The 27,499-nt window shown below is 37.2% G+C and overlaps 1 protein-coding gene across 1 annotated transcript in view; it reads left to right on the forward strand.

Annotated features, from left to right (window-relative positions):
• The window catches only part of GULP1 (GULP PTB domain containing engulfment adaptor 1), a 146,316-nt gene that overhangs the window by 90,299 nt on the left and 28,518 nt on the right, over window positions 1-27,499 (forward strand). Inside the window, exons 4-6 of the mRNA XM_053471795.1 lie at window positions 2,854-2,915; window positions 20,929-21,000; window positions 23,048-23,146. Coding sequence (XP_053327770.1) covers window positions 2,854-2,915; window positions 20,929-21,000; window positions 23,048-23,146 — 233 coding nt within the window. The remainder of the gene's footprint in view (window positions 1-2,853; window positions 2,916-20,928; window positions 21,001-23,047; window positions 23,147-27,499) is intronic.

Genomic DNA, 27,499 nt, shown 5'->3' on the forward strand with positions numbered 1-27,499 from the left:
AATTAGGACCAGGTCCTTTGTACACTTCAGTGAAAATAACAAAACATATTTGATTATTGTATCATATGTAGGTGAAAGAATTTCAGTTGGGGATAATCTGAAATGTGATTGTTCTTTAATTTTTTTATTTGCTTTATTAAAAGACACCATTATTTTAACAATTTTCATCTTAACTCAGCTTTTTATTGAAAAGGTAATCCAATCATTGTTGTAATCGAAACAATCCCCACAATGCTTGCGTATAGATTTTGTTTTGGACTGTTGTCAGATTTAATCACAGATTGCTTTTCTAAAGGCAAGCCTGTTTTTTTCCATCAGTTTAAATTAAAGAGCAGTACAATAGGCTTTAATGTTCGTTTATGACATTCAGCTAATATTCTGTGTTTGTATACAGATCAAACAGAGTAAAAAAAAGACCCTTATGCCAATATGGGCATTTCTGAAAACAATATAGCATTTCTGCCTTTTAACAACAGCATTAGTACAGTGCTACAATTAGATTCCATGATAAGGTACAAAGGATATGGTTTGATACATCAGGAAAACATCCAGGAAACTGGGTAGAGGTGTGACAAGGATGGTTCAGGAGCAGGGGAGGGCTGGCAGCCTAAGGCCTGGGGGGGCAAGTCTAGTCAAGTGGCCTGTTGTGCCACTGAATCAGCCCGCCATCCATGCCCAGCTTTTCCGGATTTTCTAACGCATATTGATGTACAGGCTCTGCCACACCGACACCCAGACACACACACCAGGACAGGCTCTGCAACACTGACACTGCAAACACACACACACCAGGATGGGCTCTGCCACACCAACAGACCAAACACACACACACACCAGTGCAGGCTCTGCCACACCGACACCCAAACACACATACCAGGACTGGCTCAGCCACACAGACACGCAAACACACACCAGGACAGGCTTTGCCACACCGACACCCAAACACACACACCAGGACAGGCCCTGCCACACCGACACCCAAACACACACACACCAGGACAGGCCCTGCAACACTGACACCCAAACACACACACCAGGACTGCACTGTTTTGCACTGGTTTGCTTTTTGTGTGTCCCCCCCTTGTGTATTGATGCCCCAGCCAGGCCCCCTTTGGTTTTAATTTATTCCCCCACACCCTTGTTTATTGCCCCATGTGCATTTTTGCCCCCAGCCAGCCCCCTTTGTGCATTTATGCCCCAACCTCCTTGTGTATTGATTTATATGATGTCCTCAACCAGCCCCCTCCCTTGTGTATTGATGCCCCCTTTTGTACTGGTTAATGTACCCATGTGTATTGCCCCCAGCCACCCACCCCCCTTTGTGTATTGATTTATTTGATGCCCTAACCACCCTGTTGTTTACCTCTACCCCCCAGCCACCCCTTTTTCTTATTTAATTGTTGTCCCAAGGTAGCCCCCCCTTGTAATATTGGTCCCCTTCCACCTCTCACCCCAATTATTTTTTAAAATTCTTTTTTAATACTTACTTTTTTCCTGCCTTGCTTCCCCGCAGACTGATCTCCTCTGATGTGTTCTTCAATCTGTCACGAGGAGCTGTTCCGTGTGAGCCCGCCCCCTGGAGCCGCACGTCGCGTCTTCCAAGTGGCGGGACGCTTAATGATTTTAAAGCGGCCGGCGTGTCTTACGGTCGCTTTAAAACTCGCAGCCGCATCGGCTGCAATGGTATCTCGGTGCGCCGGCCCATGGACTGGCCGGCCCACCGCGGGTGCTGCGGGCTTTTGCCCCGCATTAAAGATGGCCCTGGCGCAGTGGGCGGCCGTTTAATTTAGAACAAGGGCGTCCTGCACCCCTGCCCAGCCCGTCCCTGTCCAGGAGTGTGGGATGGTATCATATGGATGTGGGATGGGGTTAAGGGTCAATGCATAAAGTGCTTCAAGAGGTAAGTGGGCCTAGAACTAGTCCTCCTTGACTATCCCTAAGTAAAAAGTTACTGAGCAAGCTGTGGATAAGCAGAAGTTCCTACTGTAACTAACTTGCTCCGTATTGTATGCTGGTACATTCACCTACATGGGTTTAGGGGCAATCTGCATGTATATCTGCAATTCGAACTTTAGTGCCTTTGCAGATTCTACCTTCAATACCCTACACCTGGAAACTAGTTGGACATTAGTGCCTGTTTATTTTTTTTACATGATTATGCATATGGTGTCCACACTTACTTGTATTAAAAACAGAATCAATTCAGGTTTTCTTTATGATATATGATTGCTAACAATGTCTCTTGGTGAAGCAGAATTGGTCATATTGTAGGCCAGTATGCCAGGAGACTACACCAAATTAGAAGTAAAGTAAACACAGTCTAAATAATAGTCTAGTCTAAATAAGTTTGTGATTGTGGACTACCATTTATAGCATACAAATTAGAGTCAGAAAGGCTTTTAATACCTTGAAGGTCCCTTGTTTAGATGTAATGACTTCAAGGACTGAGAGGCACCTTTGTAAAATGTACATTACTATAGACATTTTGGAATTCCTGGTCCCCAGAAACATATTTTCTACATCTCATCAACCGCATTATCTCCTACAGTTTGTCTACAGAGGGATAGGTTGACTCTCCCCTTGTTCTTAGCTGATGTACCTGGAGGATTGGACAAGCAATTATAATCCTGTGACTCCATGGTCATTAATTATCATTGTGTCCCAGGCTACTGCTGTACTCTGTGCTCTGCAGAGCTTCTGTTAGCTTTTTGCCCCAATAACATTTCCAAACCTGAAAATGTATGTGGTACGTTATTTTTTTTTTTCAGATTTAATGTAGGAGATAGTGTAAAGAAACAGTTTAACAGGTTTTCTGTATTTAATCAGCTGAGTCATTCTTTTCTTTCTTTATAGATAAATCGTGGATGCATACTCCGGAAGCTTTATCAAAACACTTTATTTCGTACAATGCTAAAGTAAGTATCGTGTCACTTTCCTAGATTACTCTTCTGTTGTTGCTTATTTAGGCTTGTAAACAGGCTATTCTGTGGTGCACATTTTTCATTATCATAAAGGTTATGGTAAGACGCACAGGAACAAAGCGATGAACGCAGCATTTTTTTCAGATACTGCATTTTACAGTTCAATATACATAATAAAACTAATATATAATAAACATGAGCCTGTAGGTAAACAAGTAAGTGTGTTCTTTTTCAGAAATAAATCTTTGCAGTAGTGTTTACATATAAACATACAGGTTTTGCCTCACTTGTCGTGGATCTGCCTCCGTTCTGGTAAATTATGTCCTTACACAAGTACTGGATGGTTTCAGTAAAATATTTACTGTTGCTGAAGGCTGTGTAGCTGGCAGCCCTAATGGGTATTATTTATATAGAATAATACAAATAAAAGCCAATATATTTTGCTGATCCAATTCAAGTGTTAAACAATGTAACACATTTACTCTGTTTTTCGTTAAACTGTGCCCAAAGTGACATTAATTAATTGTGACATTAAAGTTTTTCCCCCTTGTTTGCTAGCGGCAACATTCTAGCAACTCAGAAGCAACGGCAGCTTTTTCTAGATTTGGATGAAAATGTATGTTGTTTATAGAACCTGGCCTTCAGAGACAAGACATAAAACTAATACACCTTCCATCAACTGCAAAGCAACTCAGATATGTGTGTGTTCCAGGAGAGCTGCAATATGTTAGATAAGAGAGCAACATTTTTTATTAGATTTACGTTGTGCTCGAACATGTAAAAGCAACATACATACAGTGACATCTCCATTCCACAGCTGTGAAAAGTAATTCCATATTAGCAACAAAGGGGTTTGATTTTTGAGAAAATTATATCTATGGTCCATTTATACCTTACATTAATCTCAATACCTAGCCACCCAGATGACTTTGCTTAATAACTCTCGAGAGGGTGTAAAGCCAGATACAGTTGAAAGCTGCCTGTATTATTATGTTTCTGCATCGTTGGCAAGGTTTGTTACTTTTGCTGTTATATGGTGAAGATATACACACCAGGACAGGCTCTGGCACACAGACACGCAAACACACACCAGCACAGGCTTTGCCACACCGACACCCAAACACACACACACCAGGACAGACCTGCTAGACTTTAGTGCCGATTGTTCATATGGAACAATATGCATATGGAGCTAAGATCCCAGTTTTTAACTTGTAATTGTTTTTACAATGAGTACTGTACACAACAAACAGCATCAGCTGGTCAAGAGGCATGTCAATGCCATCTGTGTAGGTCTACAAGAGCCAACAAAGTCAGGATGTAGGATTGGTTGATGGTCAATGGCATTTATTTTCTCCGATGCTGAAATCCATCCCTCTTTTGCAATTATCTTGCCACGGTTGGGTTGTGATAAATCTGTGGGGTAGTGATGCATTCATGAAAGGTAATAGCTTAAGTCGTTAGGTTTGTTTGGTTGAGAGCCATAACTCCAGAAGGACCCACAGGGTATTCTTTTCCTCCAACTTCTAATTATAACAAGTGGAGGCACCGTTCGTGACAAGCTATTTGTAGAGGACAGTTAACTTTGGTGTGAGTCGTAAAGGGAAGCAACCTAAATAATCCAATTAAACAGCATGCAGTTAGGGAAATTGATGTAAATTACATGCAAATGGATTTTAAAAGCCAGATGAAACAAATATGGGACAGATTATTTTAAAGCAAATGTATTTTTAATTTGGTTCTCATGGTTAAAGCACTGTAGTTTCTGGAACGCTGGTATATTTCTACAGTGAGAAAATAAAAACGAGCTTGTGTGTTCTATAAAAATATATTGGCAATCAATAATGCCCACGATGGCTAATAACCCTTAAAGGGTCCCAGGCAGTCTAGTGAATAAAGAATGCATACTAAAGTACTTTATTAGTACATTAATATGTGTTCATAAAACTTGGGAACAAATGAAAATAAATTACAATTACCTTCAGGAGAAGCTGCAGATGCAGAGCTGTAGTGCAACATCCATGGTTTGAAGTTTTGTGCCACTGATGTTTTTCACACACACATAGGTGGTCTTATTCGAAGATAAAAGGCAGAAAAGGGGCATATGCTTATAGGGGATTTACAGAATCCCTCCATGCATTTGCGAGGGAACACATTGAAAACTTAAAGGGATTGCACAGTTATATCTATAAAAAGTGAATATGATAGCTGGAGTATCCCTTTAAGTATCTATATAGGCTTTATTTAGGCACACATTATATATTTAATTTTTGAGGCATGACATAAAGGGCTATAAATAGAATAATATGAATATTTTAGAGCTTCTTGATCCAAGGAGAAATCCGATTGCCTCTTGGAGTTAAGAAGGGATTTTTTTCCCTTGATGGTAGAATTCGAAGTAGCTTCATTGGGGAGGTTTTTTTCCCCTCTTTTGGATCAAGAATAGGAAGGTTAGGTAGAAGGGTTGAACTTGATGGACTTAGGTCTTTTTTCAACCTTATGAACGATGTAACTATCAGTAGAACATTACTGTGAATTAAAACATGGACATTTCCTGTGGAATTCCACATAAAATAAGAAAAGGAAAAAATCTATTCCTTAAGTCAATGTATTATACATCGTGCCTACTGCTGACAGTATTTCACTGATCTAAAACAAACAACCAATGCAAAAGGCTGTACTTTTTTGAAAACAGAAATTCTAGAAAAAAGGTTAAAACATTTCAAATGATTTCTACATTTCATGGAGATACCAGCTCCAGATTATTTATGAATAACTAAAATTGTGCATTTGTACTAGTTATATTTTATATGGAAATACATATATATCCATTATGTCCCAAGTGCAAAACCACTTGTAATTTACCTACATATCAGTTTTTATGCAAAACGAAGAAAGCACATTTTTCTTTGTCTGCCTTCATTTAGATTTCATCTTTAACACATTTGTTTTCATTTTCGGTTTTTGAAAGGAATTCGTTTTGTTAGAAAAAAAATGTGTTGGATAAACAATAACGAGCTTTGAGAGAAAAAAAAAACATAAAAAAATATAATGTGGACTGACCATAGCAGAAAACACCTGGCCAAAAGCAGATCTATTTAAAGTGTGTGTCTAAATAAAAAAATAATGAATAACCCCTTGCTTATACAGTCTAGGATTTGTACCCTACTTTGTGATTTTGGCCAATGTCTATTTCAATGCAAATTTTCTATATTTAATTTTTATAAATCTATATAAAAACCAGTGAATCAAGAAGAAGTCTAATGTTTTCAGATTAAATTAGCAGAAATGAAGGTAATTTTTCACATAAAAGTAAAAAAAACAGGATGGCAACCCTAATTTCAGCCTCACTGATATAGCTACATAATATATTGAGGTTAGAATATGTTATATTCAGAACAATTTATGTTAAATATATATATATATATATATATATATATATATATATATATATATATATATATAGATAGATAGATAGATAATAAAGTATATATTTACTAATTCTTAACATTTAGATCTCTTCTAATAGATACTAAACTTGTTACATGAATAAACGAGCCAGGAAAAGTAACTGGAACTGGTTAATAACATTTAGAGGGATTTATCAGACAGTGTTACAAGGTTACTGTGAGATATCGTTGAGAACGTTTTTGGCTTTGTTAAAAGGGAGCAAAATCCAATTGAACAATTTGGCAAACGTGCATTATATCCCCGTGAACCGTTAAGATAATGTAAAGGACATGATGCAGAAAAGTTGTTGGAACGTTTGAAGGACACTGATGACTATTTAACTTAGGTAGCGTAAAAGATAGCACGGCAAAATAAATTGTATAATTAATTGTATTAAAGAGTACAGCCACTCTTTAACATTTAACATGTAGTTGCGTGCTAAAATAATTAGAGGAACAGGGGAGAATCTGTTCCCGTGGGGTGTGTTGTGGCTCTGCCCTTTTCTGAAAGTATACTCCAAGAGTCCAGAATAATGCAGGAAGATTTGCTGAGAAAATTACAGAAACACAGTAGAGGTGCCCTACCGGTCCTTTTGGTTTCTGGATTACTTATAAGGCCCTTGTGTGGGCCACTCCCCGTGTAGTTCAATGGCCTTACAAGCTTACTGAATTGCACATGATGATATGCACCAGAGACTTATAATAGCATTGCTTCTCTATTTAACTTTATTCTGTACATTTATTATTGGCAATGTATTGTACTGTAACCTCTTTTTTGAATTTCCGGCAAAATAAAGGAATTTATACAAACAAAAGCAAAAACATAAAACACAAGGACAGTTGCCCTCTGTTGCCAAACTTAAAAGTGACTTCCGCACTGAAGACAATGCACTTTCCTGGAGTTCGGCTGTTGAGCCAAGCTGAGTTTGGCAGATCTCAGGAAACTGTGTAGCCATCCTGCCAATAGTGAAAAAACAGAACTCACTTACTGTATCAACGAGTATTCTAGGGCTAAATTGGGGCAGATCACGCTGAGTTTTAGAAAACATGGCCAGTAGTGAATATACGCTTAAATGAGTGATATGTTCTACATGATATAGGTAACGTAACCAGCTATGTAGACGCAGCCATGATCATTCATTATACAGAGTAAATGCATGCACGTCTATGAGAGAGCTTTAAGAAGAATTAAAGAATGCAGGCCACACAGCGACTTACACACTCACATACACTGCATGAGTTTTACTCAGATGGGAAAGTTTGGGTAGTTACTTTGAAGCACTGGACAAGCGAGGTGAAAGTTGGCACAAAAGTTTGATGTTATCAATTGGTTGTTACAAAGCCTATAGCTAGCAAAAGAACTGCTTATTGGAATCAGCAATGTTCCTTTTTCTAGTTCCTTTTGGTCATGAACATAGCAAGTCAAGTTTGCTGTTTATTTCAGTGTTTCTGGACTGCCTAAGATAGCTAATAATGAGTGTGCGTGTCCTAAAAATATCCCCTATTTTATGTTTCCTCTGATTATTGTTGTTTGAATTTTTGTATACAAGTGATGGCATGAATTCACCGACAATGATTTCATTATATGAACTGGTCCATATGTCAAGCTTTGTGATTATTAATATTGTTTTCGAGTTTATGCATGTGTAGGATGAATTCCATTAACATTGACCCATTTATCAATGATGTTATCTTTAAATGATCTCTTAGGCTGTAATGGGAAATCCTGGTTTAAAATAGGACATGTATTTCACGGGTAATGAAATTGGACCGTCTGAGTGATAGACAGACTTGGAGAGCAATTCCAGCACTTGTAATGGTGCGTAATATATAGGTATTCAAGAGAAACCAAAGAAGCAGGGTTTCCAGAATCTTATCTATAATCATGACACTCCTACTTGCAAGGTGCTCATAGTTCACAGGCTCATAATTTATTGTTGGCATTATTAAAGGACACACATGGTGCCGTTTGTAAGCCCAGCATAAGCTGTGCTTAGGCCTGAACCATAATTCTAGATAGCTAGCAAGTATGTGTGGAGACAGTTCAAAATTATTCATCTAACACCAAAGAACTGTATTAGAAGGAATTTGTATTTATATCTGAATGTGGATTGCGCCATTAAGTTTTTTTTTTCTAAGATCATAGTGGACATGCACTACCAGAATATGCAGCAGCAGCTAAAAAGTCCCCTCTTCCACAGTTCCAGGCAGAAACATATAAAAAATACCATGAGAAAAGCTGCAGATTCAAAATGTTGAAAACATGTATTCCCCTCAGTGTAATTATTCCAATTTTGGACATCACTTTGGAATGCAGAGAGTATATCTATAGTGATGGGAAACATTTTTGGGGCCTGAGTGCCCAGTTTTCAGAATGGAACCAAGTTGCAGATCCCAAAGTGCCAACACTACATGTTGGTGCATATCCCTGGTGTATTACAGTGTTGTTTACACTTTCCATAAAAAAAAACCCCATAACACACACAAGCATATACTTACACTCACATAATAATATCAATCATCTGTTCCTAAGAAGGTCTAAAAATTAGGTAACTACAAACTCAGATGAACAACAGCACATGGCATATTACACTGTGCCATGATTTATTCAGCAAAAATAAAGGCAAAAGGCAGAAGCCATGTGTAAAAAAAAAAAAAAAAGTACACCATTACTGATTCCATAGAAATTGAGATGCTAAGTAGCAGGCAGGTGCTGCCAATCAAATACCCTTTTTTAATTGATCATCAAGTATGGTTTGTTTGGAAGGGTGGCCAAGAGAAAGAACATGGCAGCACGGCTTAGTTTTCCAAAGTTGCATCTAAACAAACCAGTAGACTTCTTGAACAATGTCCTTTGGACAGACAAGACCAAAGTGGAGATTTTCGGCCAAAATGCACAGCATATCAGCACAAACACCATATACCAACTATCAAGCACGGTGGTGGAGAGGTGATGAGTTGGGCTTGTTTGGCAGCCAAATGACTTGGGAGCCTTGTATTCATTGAGTCAACCATGAACTCACTTTTATCCCAAAATATTCTAGCGTCAAATATGAGGCCATCTGTCTTGACAACTAAAGCTTGGCCGAAATCATCTAAAGTTTGGCCGAAATTATCCCAAGCACACCAGTAAATCTACAACAGAATGGCTGAAAAAGAATGGCTAAGTTGTTACAATAGCCCAGTCAAAGTCCAGACCTCAGGCCGATTGAAATGCTGCTGTGAGATGTTAAGAGAGCTGTGCATGAACAACTGCCTGCAAACCTCAATGAACTGAAGCAACATTCTAAAGAAGAGTGGCAAGGTCTTCTGCCAGAAGGAACCACTTGTTACCCAGGTGGTTGAGCCCCTGAGCTTAGCGTAGCAATCTGGTCTTTAGCAAAGCTATGAGGCTAGGACAAAATTTAAAAGCATAGTCAGGCAGGCCAAGGTCAGTAGGTAGGCGAAGACAGCCTAGTCAGGCGGTCCAGAATCGGTAACAGGTAAGTAGAGATCAGTAGCAGGCTTGATATAATGCAGGCAGGAACCACAATAATCTGGCAATGGTATAGTGACACTGACCTGAGATTTGGCAATTATGACAATGTTTGTAGGTTCATGGTCACCAGAACTGAAAGGCTAGACTGTGAAAGACAGGCTGGTGAACCGGTAACAAAGAGAGCCAGTAACATACAACTCAGGGTTCAAGTCCCGGCAAAGTCAGTTTTTTGAAGAATATGCTGAAAATGTACACTAGTACCCTCAGTAGAGAAAAAAAACTGTACGTGTTCAGAAAGTTGTGATAAGTCAGTTTTTTGGCAGTCATACAGAAAACGATTACTTCAGGTTATTGCTGCTAAAGGTGGCTCTGCAAGCTATTGAATCATAAGGTGTACTTTAGTTTTTCACACATATCTTCTCCATTTTGGCTTTATTTTTGTTGAATAAATTATGATATGTCATGTGTTGTTTTTTTATCTGAGATTGTACTTACCTAGTTTTTAGACTTGCAATAAAACAGATGGTTGTTATTATGTCCTGATATGTAAAACCATAGAATTCAATGAGGGTGTATATACTTTTTCACACAACTGTATTTAGGAACAACTCCGTAACCATAATTATTAAATACGAAGACACCTTACATAAATGTAGATAGATTATTTTAGTAAATATACACCATTTGACATAAATGCTAAATGACAATCCTAGTTTCTACCTGCATTATATTGTAACCATGTATGTCTGTTATAACACCTTTGTCAAATCACAAAGAAGGCACTGTGTCATATGTAAAGTTCATATAGAATGTCTACCCTTGAATATATCAATATAGTAATTATATCAGCATTGCCTTTATATAATAAAACATCTGGCAGACTATCCATGATAAGTCAGTTATCATGGAATACTGCTTACAAGCTGCACAGATGGGTCAGTTTTTTTTGCTTGAGATGAACATAATCATTGAGACATTCAGAGTCCTTGAACATCAGAAAAAGTAAATTTGATTAGCTCCCTTACAAGAAGCTTGGATTGGCCCCCTTTTTTTAAGACAAATATCAGAGGGAAGATTTGGGAACTTTGACCTAAGCTTAAAAAACAAACAAAAAGAATCCTGAATATGTTTATGAACATAAACTGCATTCTCCTAAAATGCTATCATGCAGTCAGAAAAGCTCTTTAAAGGTTGCATCTTGATGAATATTTTCTCAAAGATCTCAGCTGCAATATCTAAAAAATAAGTGATTAAAGGCTTAGAGCTGCATTCAGAGGGACTAAGGAACACATATACAAACTTTGAGAGGGCATGATATTAAAATTTTCAGCTGTGTATATAGACAGACAACGGCCCTAATATGTCCCTTCCATTCACCTAACCATATACTCTCCGCATAATTCATTCTGATTTGTAATGCGATTTACTGGTAGGCAACACACATGATCAACAAATTATATAATTGACGACATTCCAGCAGACAAGGGCATCTGTAATGTTTTAAAACACAGAACACGTACCACTGAATGAATACTCTCCCGTCTATTACCGCATAAAACTGTTCTCTGCGTACATACAAAAATGTAACATGCTTTGTTTACCATGATATATTTTGTCAAATATAGAATGGTTTATTTCACCCATTTCTCATGGTTCCTGGTATTTTTAAACATAAGATGAACCCAATGTAGAATTATCAAGCTTAAATCCTTAAGGATTAACCCCTTAAGGACAATGGGCGGTCCCTAAACCCATTGAAAACAAATACATGTACAGGCTTTGTCATTAAGGGGTTAAAATACTGGTAGTATAGTAATTAGAGAATACCTTTCAAACTCCTTGGTTTGAAATCTGCTTTTGGGAACAAAATCATCACTTTAATTCAACTCTAAATAAATACCGTATTACCTTTTATTTATTCAATGCCAACAAATTACTCAACACAGTACAGTGTAAATGGGGTGGTTACCACATACATCACAAATATACATTAACACATACAGATACTACAAGAATTGAGAACCATAAATTGATTTGAGCTCGCCATCTAGCCTTAGATGATACTTTTACACAAAGCTTTGATATCTTGCAAGGGCCTCTCTTAAGATGATAGCTAGCAGAGGGCCTGTGGTGCTTCAGGAAAACTACAAGATTAGGGTTCCTATACATTATTAAAACAGCCTATGTTATTTAGTTATTTGTGATATCTTCATCTTCGCTGCAAGGTCTAAAACTAAATTAAAATAATACACCAAAAATATATTTGTTACTTTACTGTTATACAATCTTCCATGAGAATATATCTTTTTATTGGTTTGCACAGGTGCAGTTTGCATGAAATAACCATTATTGTGTTATACCATTAATTTAAAAGCTAACCCGCATATTTATCAGCAGGCACTTACTGTTTATTGAAAGGCACTGCTTATGGTCCTTATTGTTTTGAACAAATCTTGAATTTTTGTTCTTTCTTTTAGCTTTGTTGTCTCTTCATTTTAAAATGGTCATATAAGGTTGCATTATGTGAGGCCACTAAGCTTGGTCGCTGCACCCATATCTTAGAAAAACAAGAATTTGTTATAAGAAGGTTGCCATATACCTTACCCAAATAGCTGTTATCAATACTTTGTACATCTTCAAAGCATCAGGCTCTATGCTTACCTGGATGGCGAGTTGTGCACCAACAGCATAAACATCCCTCCAGGAACAACAATTTTTGGCAGAGTTAACTGGTCTTCCCATAGGAGCTGCATGATGCAGGGGTATTCTGCTGTGGCTCTTAAGGGGGTTCTAGAAGTCAGTTTGACTTCCTGGTTATAAACCTTGATCTGTGCATGACCATGCTGATCATGACCCAGATCTCATTGCTCTTCTTGGTATGACCTGCTGTGCTTTTCTCAATTATGCTTTGCTACCATGATTTAGACCCTACTCCAGGCCTGTAGCCTACTGTGACTCCTATATGAGTCCCTTGGGTTCTACAGCTGGGACTCCTTTGCAGAGTCCATTGTTGGTTTACTGACACCACTGACTTTTTGTATTGCATTTAACAGTGCTCCTAATAAAGCCTTCTACCTAACTTCTTCACTCATATGATGTTTCTGTACACAACTTTGCGAGTATTCATCAGTTGCACATATCCACTACAAAATGCAGATTGTTTGCCTCACTTTAGAAGAACTTTGGATGAGATTAGTGGTAAAGTTGCTCCATGAAAAGTGGCAAAATATCCATAGTGAAGAACCCAGTTTAGGTGTTTGTGAGTGCTACTTAGGTTACAGTGTCAGCGCACCAACTAAAGCAAATTTACAGCTTGAAAAGGGACATAAAAATTATATTATTTCCAAATCAAACAAGTAAATGAATAGATTTCTGGGCAATTATTCAGGTCCAGACTTCAACTCGATTAAAATGATGTGGTGGCACCTTAAGGGAGTTATGCATAAACAAATGCCCACAAATCTCATTGAACTGAAGCGTGGCCCAAAATTCCTCTACAATAATATGAGAGACTGATGAGGTCATACAGAAAAAGATCACTTCAAGCTATTACTGCTAAAGGTAATTGTACAAGCCATTGAATCATAAGGTGTACTTAGTTTTCCACACATGGCTTCTCTATTTTAGCTTTATTTTTGTTGAATAAATTATGACGCAGTATAATATGTCATGTGTTGTTCATCTGAGACTCTATTTACCTAATTTTTAGAGTTGCTAACAAATGATTGTTATTATGTCCTGATATCTAAAACCATGTAATTCAGTTCCGCCTTACCCCTGAACTCATCCTGCTGCATCACACCTCCATGTCATTCGGCACATATAAACGTACACTTACCTTTCAATTCCTTAATGCGGCTCGAACTGTTATCCCCAGATTTTGGCGCTCTGACACACCTCCGCCTCTCGACGCTTGGTTGAAACAGGTTATGTACATATGTAACATGGAAGATTTAATAGCGACCTCCCACGGTCGGGGTTATAAGAATGATCTTAAATGGCTACCATGGCACCAATTTCTCTCCTCTCCTAGGTTCACAGCCATTTTTCAGTCTCCACCCCCTTCCACCTGTTGATCCCCATGTTTGGCTTTCATGCACATACAGCCTCCGAGCCGGAGGGGTTCTTTGTTACCCGGACTCACCTTATTTAGTTACGGCCACTGCCATTCTTTCTACGTGTTGCCTCGTCCAACATCTCTCATGCCACTTTGTGTCTGTCCGTGTCGCCTGCCTGGTGAGGGAGACCTCATCTTTTCTTCCCTCCTTCTTTTGTTTCTTTTTTTTTCTTTTTTCATAGTTTACTGTATCCAGCATATGTTTGGTGTCCCCGCTTCGTCACTCTGTTGTCCGGCGTTGCGGTGGTACCTACAACTGTTATTTGGACTCATACAGCTCCGTAGGAGTTTTTCTCTTCCTCCGTTATTGCGTTGATACGGGGTCCTGTTTGTTTTACTGTGTCGCTGTTATTTCTGATTGTACAATTCATTTTGTCACTTTTATTCGAGCAACGTCATACTTTATTTTGGGATAATGGCGTTATTCTGTTGCAGTATGTACTCTTTTTCTGTACATTTCTCCCCTCGCTCAGATGTGCTGTGCGTTGGAATTTCACTCTCACATACCTGTTTGTATATCTTATCTTATACTGCTGTGATTACACCTCGCTGCTCTGTTTATAAATAAAGGTGACTTGACTAAAACCATGTAATTCAAAGGGGGCGTACTTTCTTTTTCCTTAAGTGTATATTCTTATTCTGTGGGATAGAGGTAGGTGACACAAAAGGATAAAATTGTTGAACACGATAAAAATAATGAACTAGTTTATTATGGAGGAGGGCAAACCTTCTGTCATAAAGTGTCCCTGACAGTAAGCTTATTTAAAGCAACTGATACTTAAAAATTGCAGTGTTAATTAACTAATTATTTTTAATGAGAGAAGTTCTAAAGACTGGCCTGTCAGCAACTTCTGATGTGCTGAGCTCCTACACTACTAAAAATGTATTATATCACTATCACCTTTCAAAATCCAAGAGTAAGTGTCCTAATTTGCATTTCTGTTTCGATATATTTACAGATGCAGGTGGCTATAATTTTATTTTTCAGATTTCCGTGTTCGTATAAAAATGACTCATTTCAGTGCAGCCCAGTTAATCTAATTTATTCAACAGTTGGAGATTTTGTTAAAGTGCTGGGAGATTTCTTCTAGGGCAAAATATTTTTTGTTAATTAATGGTGCAGATTACAGTGTCTAAGATTTTCATATTGGGCTGCTGCTGAAAATATAGGGACATAGAGGAAACAATTACAATCTATTATCCAACTTTCTTCCTGAGAGTCTTATTGACGGCACAATGAAAAGTGAAAACGTTTGATGTATAAAGAAGTTGTGTGGTCTTGTTATTTAAGAATGAAATCATTCAGCATCAGACAGAACTAGAATGCCACCTGCGTTGGCAATTCTACTATGCAATTCTGTAATACAGAAGAATGGTAATTGACAAATATTCTAATAAACATGCATATTTTTGCATGAAAAGCAGTGTTTTCAGAGTTTTGTTGTATTCATGGCTTTGCTAAATTATTGTGCTGTTAGCAATGCTGTGGTAGCTATTACAGAAGGGCTTTAACTATCTTAATGGATGTATCGATTATGTTCCCTTCACAACCACATACACATTCTTATCAATTACGTTTTTATCTTTTTCGTCGTTTTGGGCTCAGCTACTAGATATTGAGCCCACTGGTTATTGGATAGTCAGAGAATAATTAGATTTACTAATGTCTTCTACTAAATGTCAAATAGTACTGTGAGCTCTAAATAGATGTGACTAGAATATTTAAATTAAGTAGAAAAGGGAGTAATTAAACAGTTATTTTGTTATTTCATAAAGTCTGTTCTTAAGATGGATAATATTTAACAAGGCATGTTTCGATGGAGGTGACATGTAGCAGCTTATCTATTACTTGCCATGACAATTCCACTTTTTTTGTATAGATTAAAGAGACTGTCACAGATCAGTGAAGAAAACTTGCTTAACTGTTCCTATCATTTTTGCAATCCCAGAGGCATTTTACTGAGAAGAAGCCTGACATTCTCTTCAAAACCACTGGAGAACTTGGATGACTGGATTTCTGTGCCCATGTGCAAGAGCGTTTGTGCTCTCCAAGTTATTTTTCCCCTGCTGGCATTTAAGTGCAAGTCCACATTTGATGGACAACACTCACATTTTTACCAAAAGGACTGTAGAGATCCTATACCAAGAGCAAATAAACAATCTACTAATAGGATAAATAATGCCAGAAGTCCTTGTTAAATACCTCAATGGCTTTATGTCATATTGTTGCGGTCGTGGCCTGTTTTATGCAAACTTATGCTAATAGTTAATACACAATTTTAACAAAACACATCTAACAATACAACAATAAATGTATTTGATTTAAGAATCTGGAGTTCCTGATATAGCCCACATGGCTTTTCGTGTAGGCAGCCATTATCCATGGTCTTAGTTAACCAACAGATGCACACATCAACACTCACTCTCTAGTGCCACCTGGTGGTAGAGGTAATGCGCTTCTTAACCCCCTAAGGACAATGGGCGGTCCCTAAATCCATTGAAAACAATGCATTTTGAGCCTGTACATGTATGGGCTTTGTCATTAAGGGGTTAAACAATATAAATGGTAAGGTATGCCACAGTTAGGGGAGTGGTTTACCCAAAGGGAGATACAGATATTGCGTCTGTGACGTGAATCACTAATAATGGATGAAGCAACCCATGTCCACTACTCATATAGTAGGTAAAACACAAGCCAAAACATATATTAATGTTCCTATTTACTAAAAAGCAGTTCCTGCAACAATGACCTCTCTGCTTCCCTTGCTAAACCTCCCTTAAAAGTTGGTTACATTAAAAAGTGTGCACCGGTGTAATTGGTTGTATGAAAAAATATAGTTCAGTAAATTATACTTTCCTACTAAATGTTTTTAAGAAATTGGAGGGTACAGATATTTAAAAACTGCACTATTATATTGGACCTCTATTTCAAATAGTGTTCTATGTTTTGGTTTAGGGAGACTTTTACTTTGGGGCATATGGAGATCTATAGAGTTGGGTTCAACACTGCTTAATAATAATAATTGTTTAATAGTTAATGTTTGTTTATTTAGTGTCATATGTCACTGTTGTTTCATGGTGCCTGACTGTCTACAGGCCTTTGGTTCAACACTGATCTACAGTTTGGAACATATTTAATTTAATTTGTTAGTATATATAATCATGTTTTAGTCTTAAAATTACCTGAAGTTAATTCAAGTATTGAGGAGTGGAGAATGCTGTTATTTTCTGTCTGCATTAGAGTAAATAATAAATATCCTTGTCTTACGCAATACTGATATAACTTTTTAATGAACATCGTCAACAATGCAACATATTGCTTAGTATTTTATTTAGCTAATATATCCGGGGCTGAAAAGATCAAACTCTCTAACAGTCATCTTGAACATATTGAACACCTAATGGGGTTTACTCAGGGCCGGCCGAAGACTTAACGCCGCCTGGGGCGAAGTTTAAAACGGGGCGGCATTTTAAACTTCGCCGACGCCATAATCTACGATCCCCCCCGGTACTTACCTTTAAACAGTCCTGCGGCGAGTCTCCCTGCTCTGCCACGGTGCCGGCTTGTAATGCTGAGCGCCGGAAATTGACGTCGCTTCCGGCGCTCTGCATTACAAGCCGGCACCGGGACCGAACAGGGAGACTCGCCGCAGAGGAGAGAGAGAGAGGGGCGCCGAGCGGGTAAGCGAAAACTACTCGGTGCCCCTCTCTCTCTCCTCCGCTTCAAAAAAAAAAAACAAAAAAAAAGATCTTGGGGCGGCAAAGTGCCGCCCCTTCTAAAGTGCCGCCTGGGGCAATTGCCCCAGTCTGCCCCATTATAGGGCCGGCCCTGGGTTTACTCATTAAGGGAGAGTTGCTAGGAGAGTTTGCGCTAGATTGGAGGTTGCAGGTCATTCACTTCATTATTCATTATAAAAGACCAACATTGGCAGGTTTCTTCAGCTAGAAGGGCTGTGCTGGGCCTGTATAATGGGTAATTAAATGGGTGAGGGGACTTTTGAGAAGTCTCACCGATTTAGCTATACTATATATAGGCCCCTCATAATCAAGTGAGTAAGTTGAAACCACAACTCTCCTGTCATCTCTTGCTTTAGTGAATAGACCATGTTAAATAAACTAGATGCAACTAGTATTGATGGATACTGTAGGTGGTCCTCACTTCATCAGGTAGAGTTGCAGGAGAAGGTGGCATAAGTTGAAAAGATTTAATTTGGGTCTTTATGTATAAATACACCATTAAAATAAGGTTATGGTCCAAACTTAATACCCAAGGCACATAGAAGGCACATTCCCGGATGCACTTCAGGTGTGGCAAACTGGATTAGGACATAGAGAAGACAGGAATCCCAACAATCACAAAGCCCCCTGGTGACGAAACTGTTAGGTGCACAGTATGCCACGCTCATGGCTGCTTGTTCAAGTTCCGTGATTCCTGACATCAGATTCTATAGAGTACAGTCTCAACTTACACAGCTAAAAATTATCAGTCTTTCATAAGTTTTAAAACTGTTAGTGTTCTTAAAATTTCACATTTACATGCTTATATTTAAACTGACATCAAAACAGGACTGTGATATACAGTATAGTAGTAAAAATATAAAAGCAAACACATAACTGTTGTTCTTCTTAGACTCAATAATAATTGAATTCTTTAGGATGGAGAACTTTATTTTTAGGGTTTTTTTGTATTTTTTTAGTATTTTTGTGTCACATGATACTTACATTTTCCTGCCAAACATTTTGAAAAACACAGATAAAATAATTTTTATGTGATGTTACAAACATGTTTAATTCAGCAGTGCAAGTGGGACAACACATTTGCTATTGATTAAAGTCCTGTACAAAATAGCCACAAACATAAAGATCTGCGTCACCGCAACCCTCTTTTAGAACTTTTCTTCACTATATTTTGGAAGTGCATCTATTCCTGATTCATACAAACATTTAACTCTTCACAAAAAAAAAAAAAGAAATTCAGGACATCAATATATAATGTATGTGTCAATCACAGCAAGTTAAAGGTCAGAGCAATCTGTCTTCATTTTCTTTGAGGACTTGTCTGACACATGAGATACAATTACCTTGGAAGTATACGGAACAATAAGGATAACTCACATGTGGGAGAATGTCTTTTCAAAGAGAGTTTTAGCAGCTATATTGGTCTTGGCAGCATGTGGATATATTGTTAGGTTTCTACACTAATGGATAGGAGACTGTTTTCCCCTAGAAAATCTACCACATCTATCACAAATATCACTGATTTGTAAATGTTATTTCAACCACACGCAGATACACCTGGACTACTTCTTTGAAATAATGATCATATTATATTTAATGCTGCTGTTCTAGATATATGGCAGATATATTCCCTCCACCAATCTTTCCTCTCCCGACGTCTCTTCTTTCTATGACAGTGTATCAAAAGGTTTGATGGGTATGAGTGTATCCAAGTGTTGCACAGCCCTAACAGTTAAAATAATGAACATAGAAAAGGTGTTTGTAAATTAAATTGTGTGAATAATACACATTAGTCTTCTAAATGCCCTATTTATAACTTTCACAGCCATATAAAAAGTCTTGGTAATGCTCCGGCCCCTAGGCACACTCCCTAAAACAAAGATGTCCCACTTTGACCATATGAAATGTTAGGGGAATGTCTTTAGGGGAAGTTAATACTTTTTTATTGGGGTAACAGTAAAGGATGTACCGTTAAATAAGCTTTTGGGACCTTAGGGACCTTTTAGGACTATGAAATCGAAAAACGGCAAAGCGGTCTGTTGACTTTGACCATTATTGTCTTATGAGAGTATTGTTATAAATACAATGTTATATATTTTATTTATGCTCAGACACCCATGCTGTGGCCTATACTGCTGCCTACTGGCAGCCGCTAGGAAAAAACTAAACAAAGAGAGAATGCAGGGTTTCTTGATTACAACATCAGCGTGTCACATCTTTCTCTATATATTATTACCAATCAATATCTGGATTACATTACTAAAAATAATACTAATGCAGTACTTTCATTCATAGGTTACATTTACCAAAACAAGCAATACAGTCAGGATGTTTATTCACTGTCAAATTCCACAAACATTAACAACATAAATCCCCAAAATGTGAAATACTCAGAGAGATACCTTTGTTATATAAGCATGGCTAGAGTGCACAGTTTTAGGTGAATTTATGACCTATGGACAGCAATTCATGCGACTGAGTAGCAAATATATGTATGCATTGTATCGCATAAAGTGATATAAAAGCATTTACTGCACTTTATTCTCTCATCATTGTGCATTTTATTGCTTTAGATAAATGACTGTAATGAAACTTGCATAAAAGTGCTTTTATATAATTTAGTTGCTCCTTTTAACCTTGGTTTTAGAAGGTTACAACTTGAGAAATGAAACAAACGACAGGATACAATGGAATAAGTCACAGGAAATAGTAGTTTCAGTTATAGGGGCACCTAGCGATCTAGTGCCTCACGTATATCTCTTCCATTGCTAGCCTTGCCGGCAAATGACTCAAAGTACCTTGGTACCACAATATGTCCCTACACCCTTAACCATTGAGCAACAAGGGATGTGCCTTTAGTTATCTATCGCAGTAGATGGGATGGACCAAACTCATTTAGGAGCCCCCCAGTACTAGTTATTTCTGGTAGGAGCTATTTAACCAACTGGGCAAAATCAGTGATAAGTGTTTACTCTTGCCCAGTTTTATGTCCTCCTTTGCTTTATACAATCCTTCATTGTAATTTAATTTTGCTTCTAGTAATTTAACCTTTCATTCTGGTCTTTTGATTTATTGGTTGCTCATGGTGATATCGCCATAATTAAATATCTTTCTATAATTGCATTATTGAAATTTTGCTCTAAAGTGCGTCATAAATCACAGATTATGTAACATTGTAGACGCTTGTTTTATTTAAGTGACAAAGTATATACTTTTTTTTTTCAGTTTCTTGGGAGTACAGAGGTGGAGCAGCCTAAAGGAACTGAAGTAGTAAGAGATGCAGTAAGAAAACTTAAGGTAATTAGTTTGATGGACATTTTGTATACACCAATGGGCTCATGGGAATTCATTAGAAACGGTTCTTCAGCCGTACAATATTGAATTTGAAGGTATCATAGTAATGGCTCATAGAGTTGTTGTAAACAAAATAACTATATTCAATTTCTTCAAAGAACATAGCTGATATCTTAATAAATGTTATTTCAAATTAAAAAGTAGAATCAATAAGTCTACCTAATACATGAAATATATATTTTAATTGGAAACACTGTTGATGCTTGGAAACAATACAAGTAAAAGACAAGTAACATTCTTCAAGCATGTAGGCCTAGTCTTCCTTATTTATCATTCCTGTATTTAATATATATATATATATATATATATATATATATATATATATATCTATATATATCTATATATATATATCTATATATATATAGATATATATATATATATATGTATATTTTGAGTGTTTTCAAATGTGAGCTATATGTTCCTCTTTTGATGATATGGGGGGCTGACTTCTATTTTTTATGCCCTTAATTATAATCATTATTAAAACATTGATAGAAATGGTTCAAATGAGGTGAGAAAGACTTTATAAAGTCTAGCAGGCCTAGACTCCATCTAAACTAAACCTTCTTAATTAGCTATTTTTGTTATGTACCCCTTAAATGTAATAAAATAAGTCCATTAGGTGACGATTGCCTTTGTAAAATAATATAAACTGGATTGACAATAAAGGTCTGCATTAATAATTAAGGTGATCTGAAATAAAGAGGAAATAAACAAATAATAAAAAATAAAGTAAAAACTTGTTTGAAACAAAAGCACAGAAGTTGGGAAAATCAAGCTAATCTTGTTTTCTTCACACCGCCCCCCTCCCATTCAGGAAAATACCTATGCCTAGCGATGGACATTTAGTCTACAGATCTATACTGATACAACATTCCTCTAATAATAAACTGAAACACCATACAAAGCATTTTATACGGTATATATAACACAGGCATAGTATATGCAGTAACTGGTGCTGCTAGAAATAAAAGCTATAAATGTGTTAAACTGGAGCATTTCTTAAGCTTGCCAATTACGATATGTCTGACAACATTTAGAAAACATAATTGTATCATCTAGAAATGTTCTACTTATGTTGTTAGCTACACACTAGCCCATACCTCCCAACATTTGGGTTCCTCTTCACTGGGACTCAAGCAGGTCCCACATAACTCAGCTCACACTAAGTTAATTTTGATAACGCCCCATCTCCACTCCACTGCTACTAGCAGCCCACGAATGTGAACACTTGTTGAAAGAGATGGCATTCAGCATATAAATATGGCAGCTGGAATTGTTGAAAGCAATACTATGAAAATGACAGATTTCTTTTACTAGCATGCCTATATGACATACTGTATAGTCACTTTAACAAGTTTCTCTTCTTTGTGTAACCTCTTGCAGATGTAATACGTTAAGTTCACATGTTCTTGGCTATTGACTGTTTAGAGTCTTTGTGCTACATTTTCATCTCTAAGTATTACTAGACTCAGTAAGTGAAATCGGTCTGCAAGTATTCTGGTTACAGGCACAGGCTTTAATAAAAAGGAGTTTTACAGCATTGTCTTTTCAGGTCAATGAAATACTAAAATAAAAAGTTTTCTAATACTTGTAAGCCTGCAAACATGTCCAGTGTTCTAAATGAAAGCTGTAAATTAGAATCGTATATAGTCATCATGAATTTACCACAAGGTGGTGCTATAATTCCGTTCTTAAAAATGAAAAATAAAAAAGAACATTTTTCCATTTTCATGCTGTTGTTTCTGCTTTTTTGTTCCTAAAATGCTTTTGGTTGTATTACATATACTATTTCTTACAACATGTACTAAATAGAATAATAGTTTAAATAGTGGTACAACTAATATAAAGGATCGCTAATAATGATTACATACATTCATATAACTATATTGTAACAAACAAATATAAAATGTATTACATTATCAAGTGGTATTATTATTACAAGTGGTAAAATGTGTTGTAATGATCTAAATTATATTTTTTTTTCTAGTTTGCAAGGCACATTAAGAAATCTGAAGGTCAGAAAACCCCAAAAGTTGAGCTCCAAATATCAATATATGGTGTAAAAATTCTAGATCCAAAAACGAAGGTAAGCTGCAATACTTGATTTGATGCCAAATTGATATCCGCTTAGCTTGGTGAGCAGCAGCGAAAGAATCTGCCCACACCTGGTGTATAAATCCTTATGAGACCATTGCAGATACCGCAAAGGCAGTACAGATGGAGATAAGGAACATACATGGATGTGTTTTGCATTATAGACAGACACATTGTAGAATAAAATTGTTTGTTATGTTGACTCTATCCTCCCTGCAGTGTTTCCTTCAATGGCTTAATAACATTTTCTATATCTAGCTTTTGGCATGACATATACTAATCATCCACGATACAAGTAAATAATCCGTGCTTTGCTTTAAAGTGAGGGGCAGATTGGATGCTCCTTATAACATCATCTTAATACTACTATACATATATTAAAAAGATTGAAGCGATCTTCCCTCAATACAACGGACATGTAAAAGGTGCTTAACCCAGAACAATTACTTCATTACTCAACTCTAGGGCTAATACCGCAATATCGATTTTTCTTATGTTTAAAACTATACAGATTTAAGATTAATTTGAACTTTTAGGGTTATATCATCACATACGTTGCATGCAGTAATCATTAATGTGTAGGGAAATGGTGCCCAAGGAACAAAAGCAGCTGAATAAAATGTATTATATGGCAATAAAACTGTACTCATTACAAAACCTTTCCATTATGAAGTGCCATTCTCTGTAGAACCATTATCTGTGCACTTAAATATAGACCTCTAAAATGAGCTGTTAACTTGTCTAGCTCCAGATTTTATTGCACTGCAATTTTCCCACCTCCTTTTTATACGTATAAAATGACTTCTTATCTGATCAAAACACAATAAAGTAAATTCCCCATGGTACCCCCACTACATATATGTTGGCGTCTTCAATATCCCCTGTCTACTGATTCCATTTAAGGATACACATGAAATGGTGTTGCCACTAGTATTTAGTAGGTACTATTAAATAGTATTTTCAATCAGACCGGACACAATGTTTACTATTTTAGTCAACACACTAACGTGGGCTTTTATGACATTGTATTCTAAAAACATAGACATTAATATATAGTAGGTCCCTTCTTTTAAGCTATAACAGCTTATACCCTTCTGAGAAGGCTTTCCACGAGATTTATGTGGGAAAACAGCCCTATACCATTACCATTCCTCCACCACACAGTTTGCACAAAGCAGTCCGGTAAGGTTCTCCCAGACTCGATCTGAAGCTTGGCATTGTACTTGGCTATGTGAGGCTTGGATGCAGCTGCTTGGCTATGGAAACCCATTCCATGAAGCTCCCACCGCACAGTTTTTGTGCTGATATTAATGCCAGTGGAAGTTTGGAACTCCTCAGCTATGGAATAAGGCAGAGCGTTGACAACTTCTACGTACCATGCGCTCCAGCACTCGGTGATCCCGCTCTGTGACTTTAGGTGGCTGAGTTGCTGCTGTTACTAAAAGCTTCTACTTTCCAATGATACCACTTACAGTTGACCATGGGATGTCTAGCAGGGATGAAATGTAACAAACTGACTTATTACAAAGTCAGCATCCTATTAAGGCACCATGCATGAATTCACTGAGCTCTTCAGAATGACCCAATGCATACACCAGTCTGTCATAACATTATAACTACCTGCCTAATATTGTGTAGGTCCCCTTTTGGGTCACATCAAGGCTCTAATAGACCTCTGAAGATTATGGCTGACCTGTGTATATACACACACTGTAAATCTGTCCCTGGAGACGGTACAATGGAGAAGTGAGCATTCCCATGCTGTGTATATTTGTATATGTTTCTACGGAGTAGTAGTTTTATCCATTGTTTTGTGCTTAGAGATATGTTAGCAAGAGCAGTATTGTTAGTAATGATTTTCATGTGATTACGATAATGCTTTTCTCATCACACGCAGATACAGTCTGCAGGGAATATCCTTCTGTTGTCAAAATATTTTCCTTTCTCAGTCTAAAATATCTTTTTCAGGGTTAATGCCCTATGGATTTCAGTGACTCAGTCAATCTGCATTTGTATTTGTATAATCACAGAGATCCCATGAGTTTACAGTATATCCTTTTAGGATTAGTTTCTTTTAACCACATAGCTTTGTTATTTTGTTCCCTGGGAAAAGAGCTGCAAATTAAAAAAAAACATAGTAGTTTATCATTCTCAGTGACTGTTTTAAATTATCAAACATTACTAATATATGGACGTGGCTCACATGCAGCTGTTGATACCCACATGCTGATTTGATGTCTTACTAGGATGTCCAGATGGCTCCATTAACCTGAGACACGTAGTAAAAAATGTATATTACAGCACTGCATAAAAATAATTGTTGCCCTATAGAAAGTGTTTTTGTTTATACACAGCCCTGGTTTGCTCATATGTATTATATTCATTTATGTAGGTCAAGACAGTTGAGAAATAATTAGGAAATCGGGTTTATGGATTTTAAATTGGATTTTGTATATCTACAAACCATACCCCTTTGTGCTGCAGTATACCTATGTAACATTTATGTTATATTTAATCACCTGATAATTATAGTTTTCCAAATGTGTACTTTGCACATGTTTAAAAAATAGGGGGCAATCCCCTCGCCCACAGGCCAGACCTAATTTTTCAAACAGGGAAATGGAGTCAGGGATCGGTGGGGTCAAACTGTGTGGTAGCACAGTAGCTCATTCAGAGAATTTGAGCTGCTCTACTTCTTGCAAGATAGTGGGGTATAGCCAAAATTCCAGTCATTAAGTCTTGTGCAAGAAAAATGCTTTCCATCGCAGAGTAAGGATCATACCATCTATGACGTGTGACAGAATTTATATAGAATTTTAACAAGAAATATCTTCTGCAGTAAATATTTTGACAGGGAGGGAAAAATGCAGGCCAAGTTACTCTTGGGTTTTTGCAATTTCTCTGAGCATTGCACAGTCTGACCTTGGGGTGAATTTGCTGGGCGTCCACTCCTGGGAGGATTGACAACTGTTTTGAATGTTTTTCACTTTGGCCTTATAACTCATCCCAGATTGATGGGCAGCAACACTTGCTTCTTTAAAATAATTTCTGATGTCTTCCCTCATTGGCATTGTGTTAACACACACCTGAATGCTCCAGACCAGCAAACTGTAAAAAGATTGGCTTTTATAGAGGTGATCACACTTGTTTGTTTTTGATCAATTAATCAAGGGTATTCAATTAGCAGCTCCTTTCTAATAATTAGCATCTTAATTCTGGGGGTACTTAGTTTTCACACATGGTTCCTCCATTTTGGCTTTATTTTTGTTGAATAAATTATTACATGGTGTAATATGGCATGTGTTGTTGTTCATCTAAGGTAATTTTAACCTAATTTTTAGAGCTGCTAAGAGATTACACCCTCTTTGAATTCTATGGTTTTACATATCAGGACATAACAGTCATCTAAAAATTAGGTAAATCCAACCTCAGATTAACAACAACACATGGCATATTACATAGTGTCATGATTTATTCAATAAAAATAAAGCCAAAATGGAGAAGCCATATGTGAAAAACTAAGTACACCTTATGATTCATTAGCTTGTAGAGCCACCAGTAGCAGCAAGAACTTGTAGTAATTGTTTTCTGTATGACCTTATCAGTCTCTCACATCATTGTGTGTCTGGCTCATGTGCATCCTTTTATTCATTCGATATCTTTTAGGTAGAAAACAGTAACAATGGATAGACTGTCAGAATACACACATGTACTCTACCCTTAATTGCCTGCCCATAAACACACACACCTGACCATAAACATGCACATTCACTTTTGCCCTACTCATTAAACTTTCTGGCTTACATCTACACACTTGCTTGCCCTTAGACATACTTGGGCTAGCATGCAAATGCTTTTAAAACAGTAACACATATTCCGGTGCTTAGCATCAAACGCCCGCACTGTAGGAGAGCAGTGAGACAGAGGGATCATGCTCCCACCACCTCAGTCCTCTTCCACCGAGGAGGCACCCCCACGTAGATCTGCTCTCTAAGCTGGTGCCTACCTTGCCTATATGTAGTGCCAGCCTTGCAGCTATGTTTCTGCTTTAATTTCCATCCTAAGTGAAATATGTTCCCCTTAATTTGGATCAGTATGGAGTTCAATTTTAACTGCAATGAAATAGGCTGCTGCCTTATTTCTTTTGTACAGAGAAGTATAATTATCTAAAATGTAGCTTTGTTTCTGCCACATTTGCAAAACAGTTTATTTTCATTGCCAGAAATAATTATTGCAAACTAGAGACAAGAAAAAAATATTGGCAGCACTATGGGGATAGAATTACTAGCCAAATAAACCTCTAAAACACTGACACGGGAAACATATAATAAAATAGAATGCTTGG

The sequence above is a fragment of the Spea bombifrons genome, chromosome 7, assembly GCF_027358695.1.
Source record: "Spea bombifrons isolate aSpeBom1 chromosome 7, aSpeBom1.2.pri, whole genome shotgun sequence".
Lineage (NCBI taxonomy): Eukaryota > Metazoa > Chordata > Amphibia > Anura > Pelobatidae > Spea > Spea bombifrons.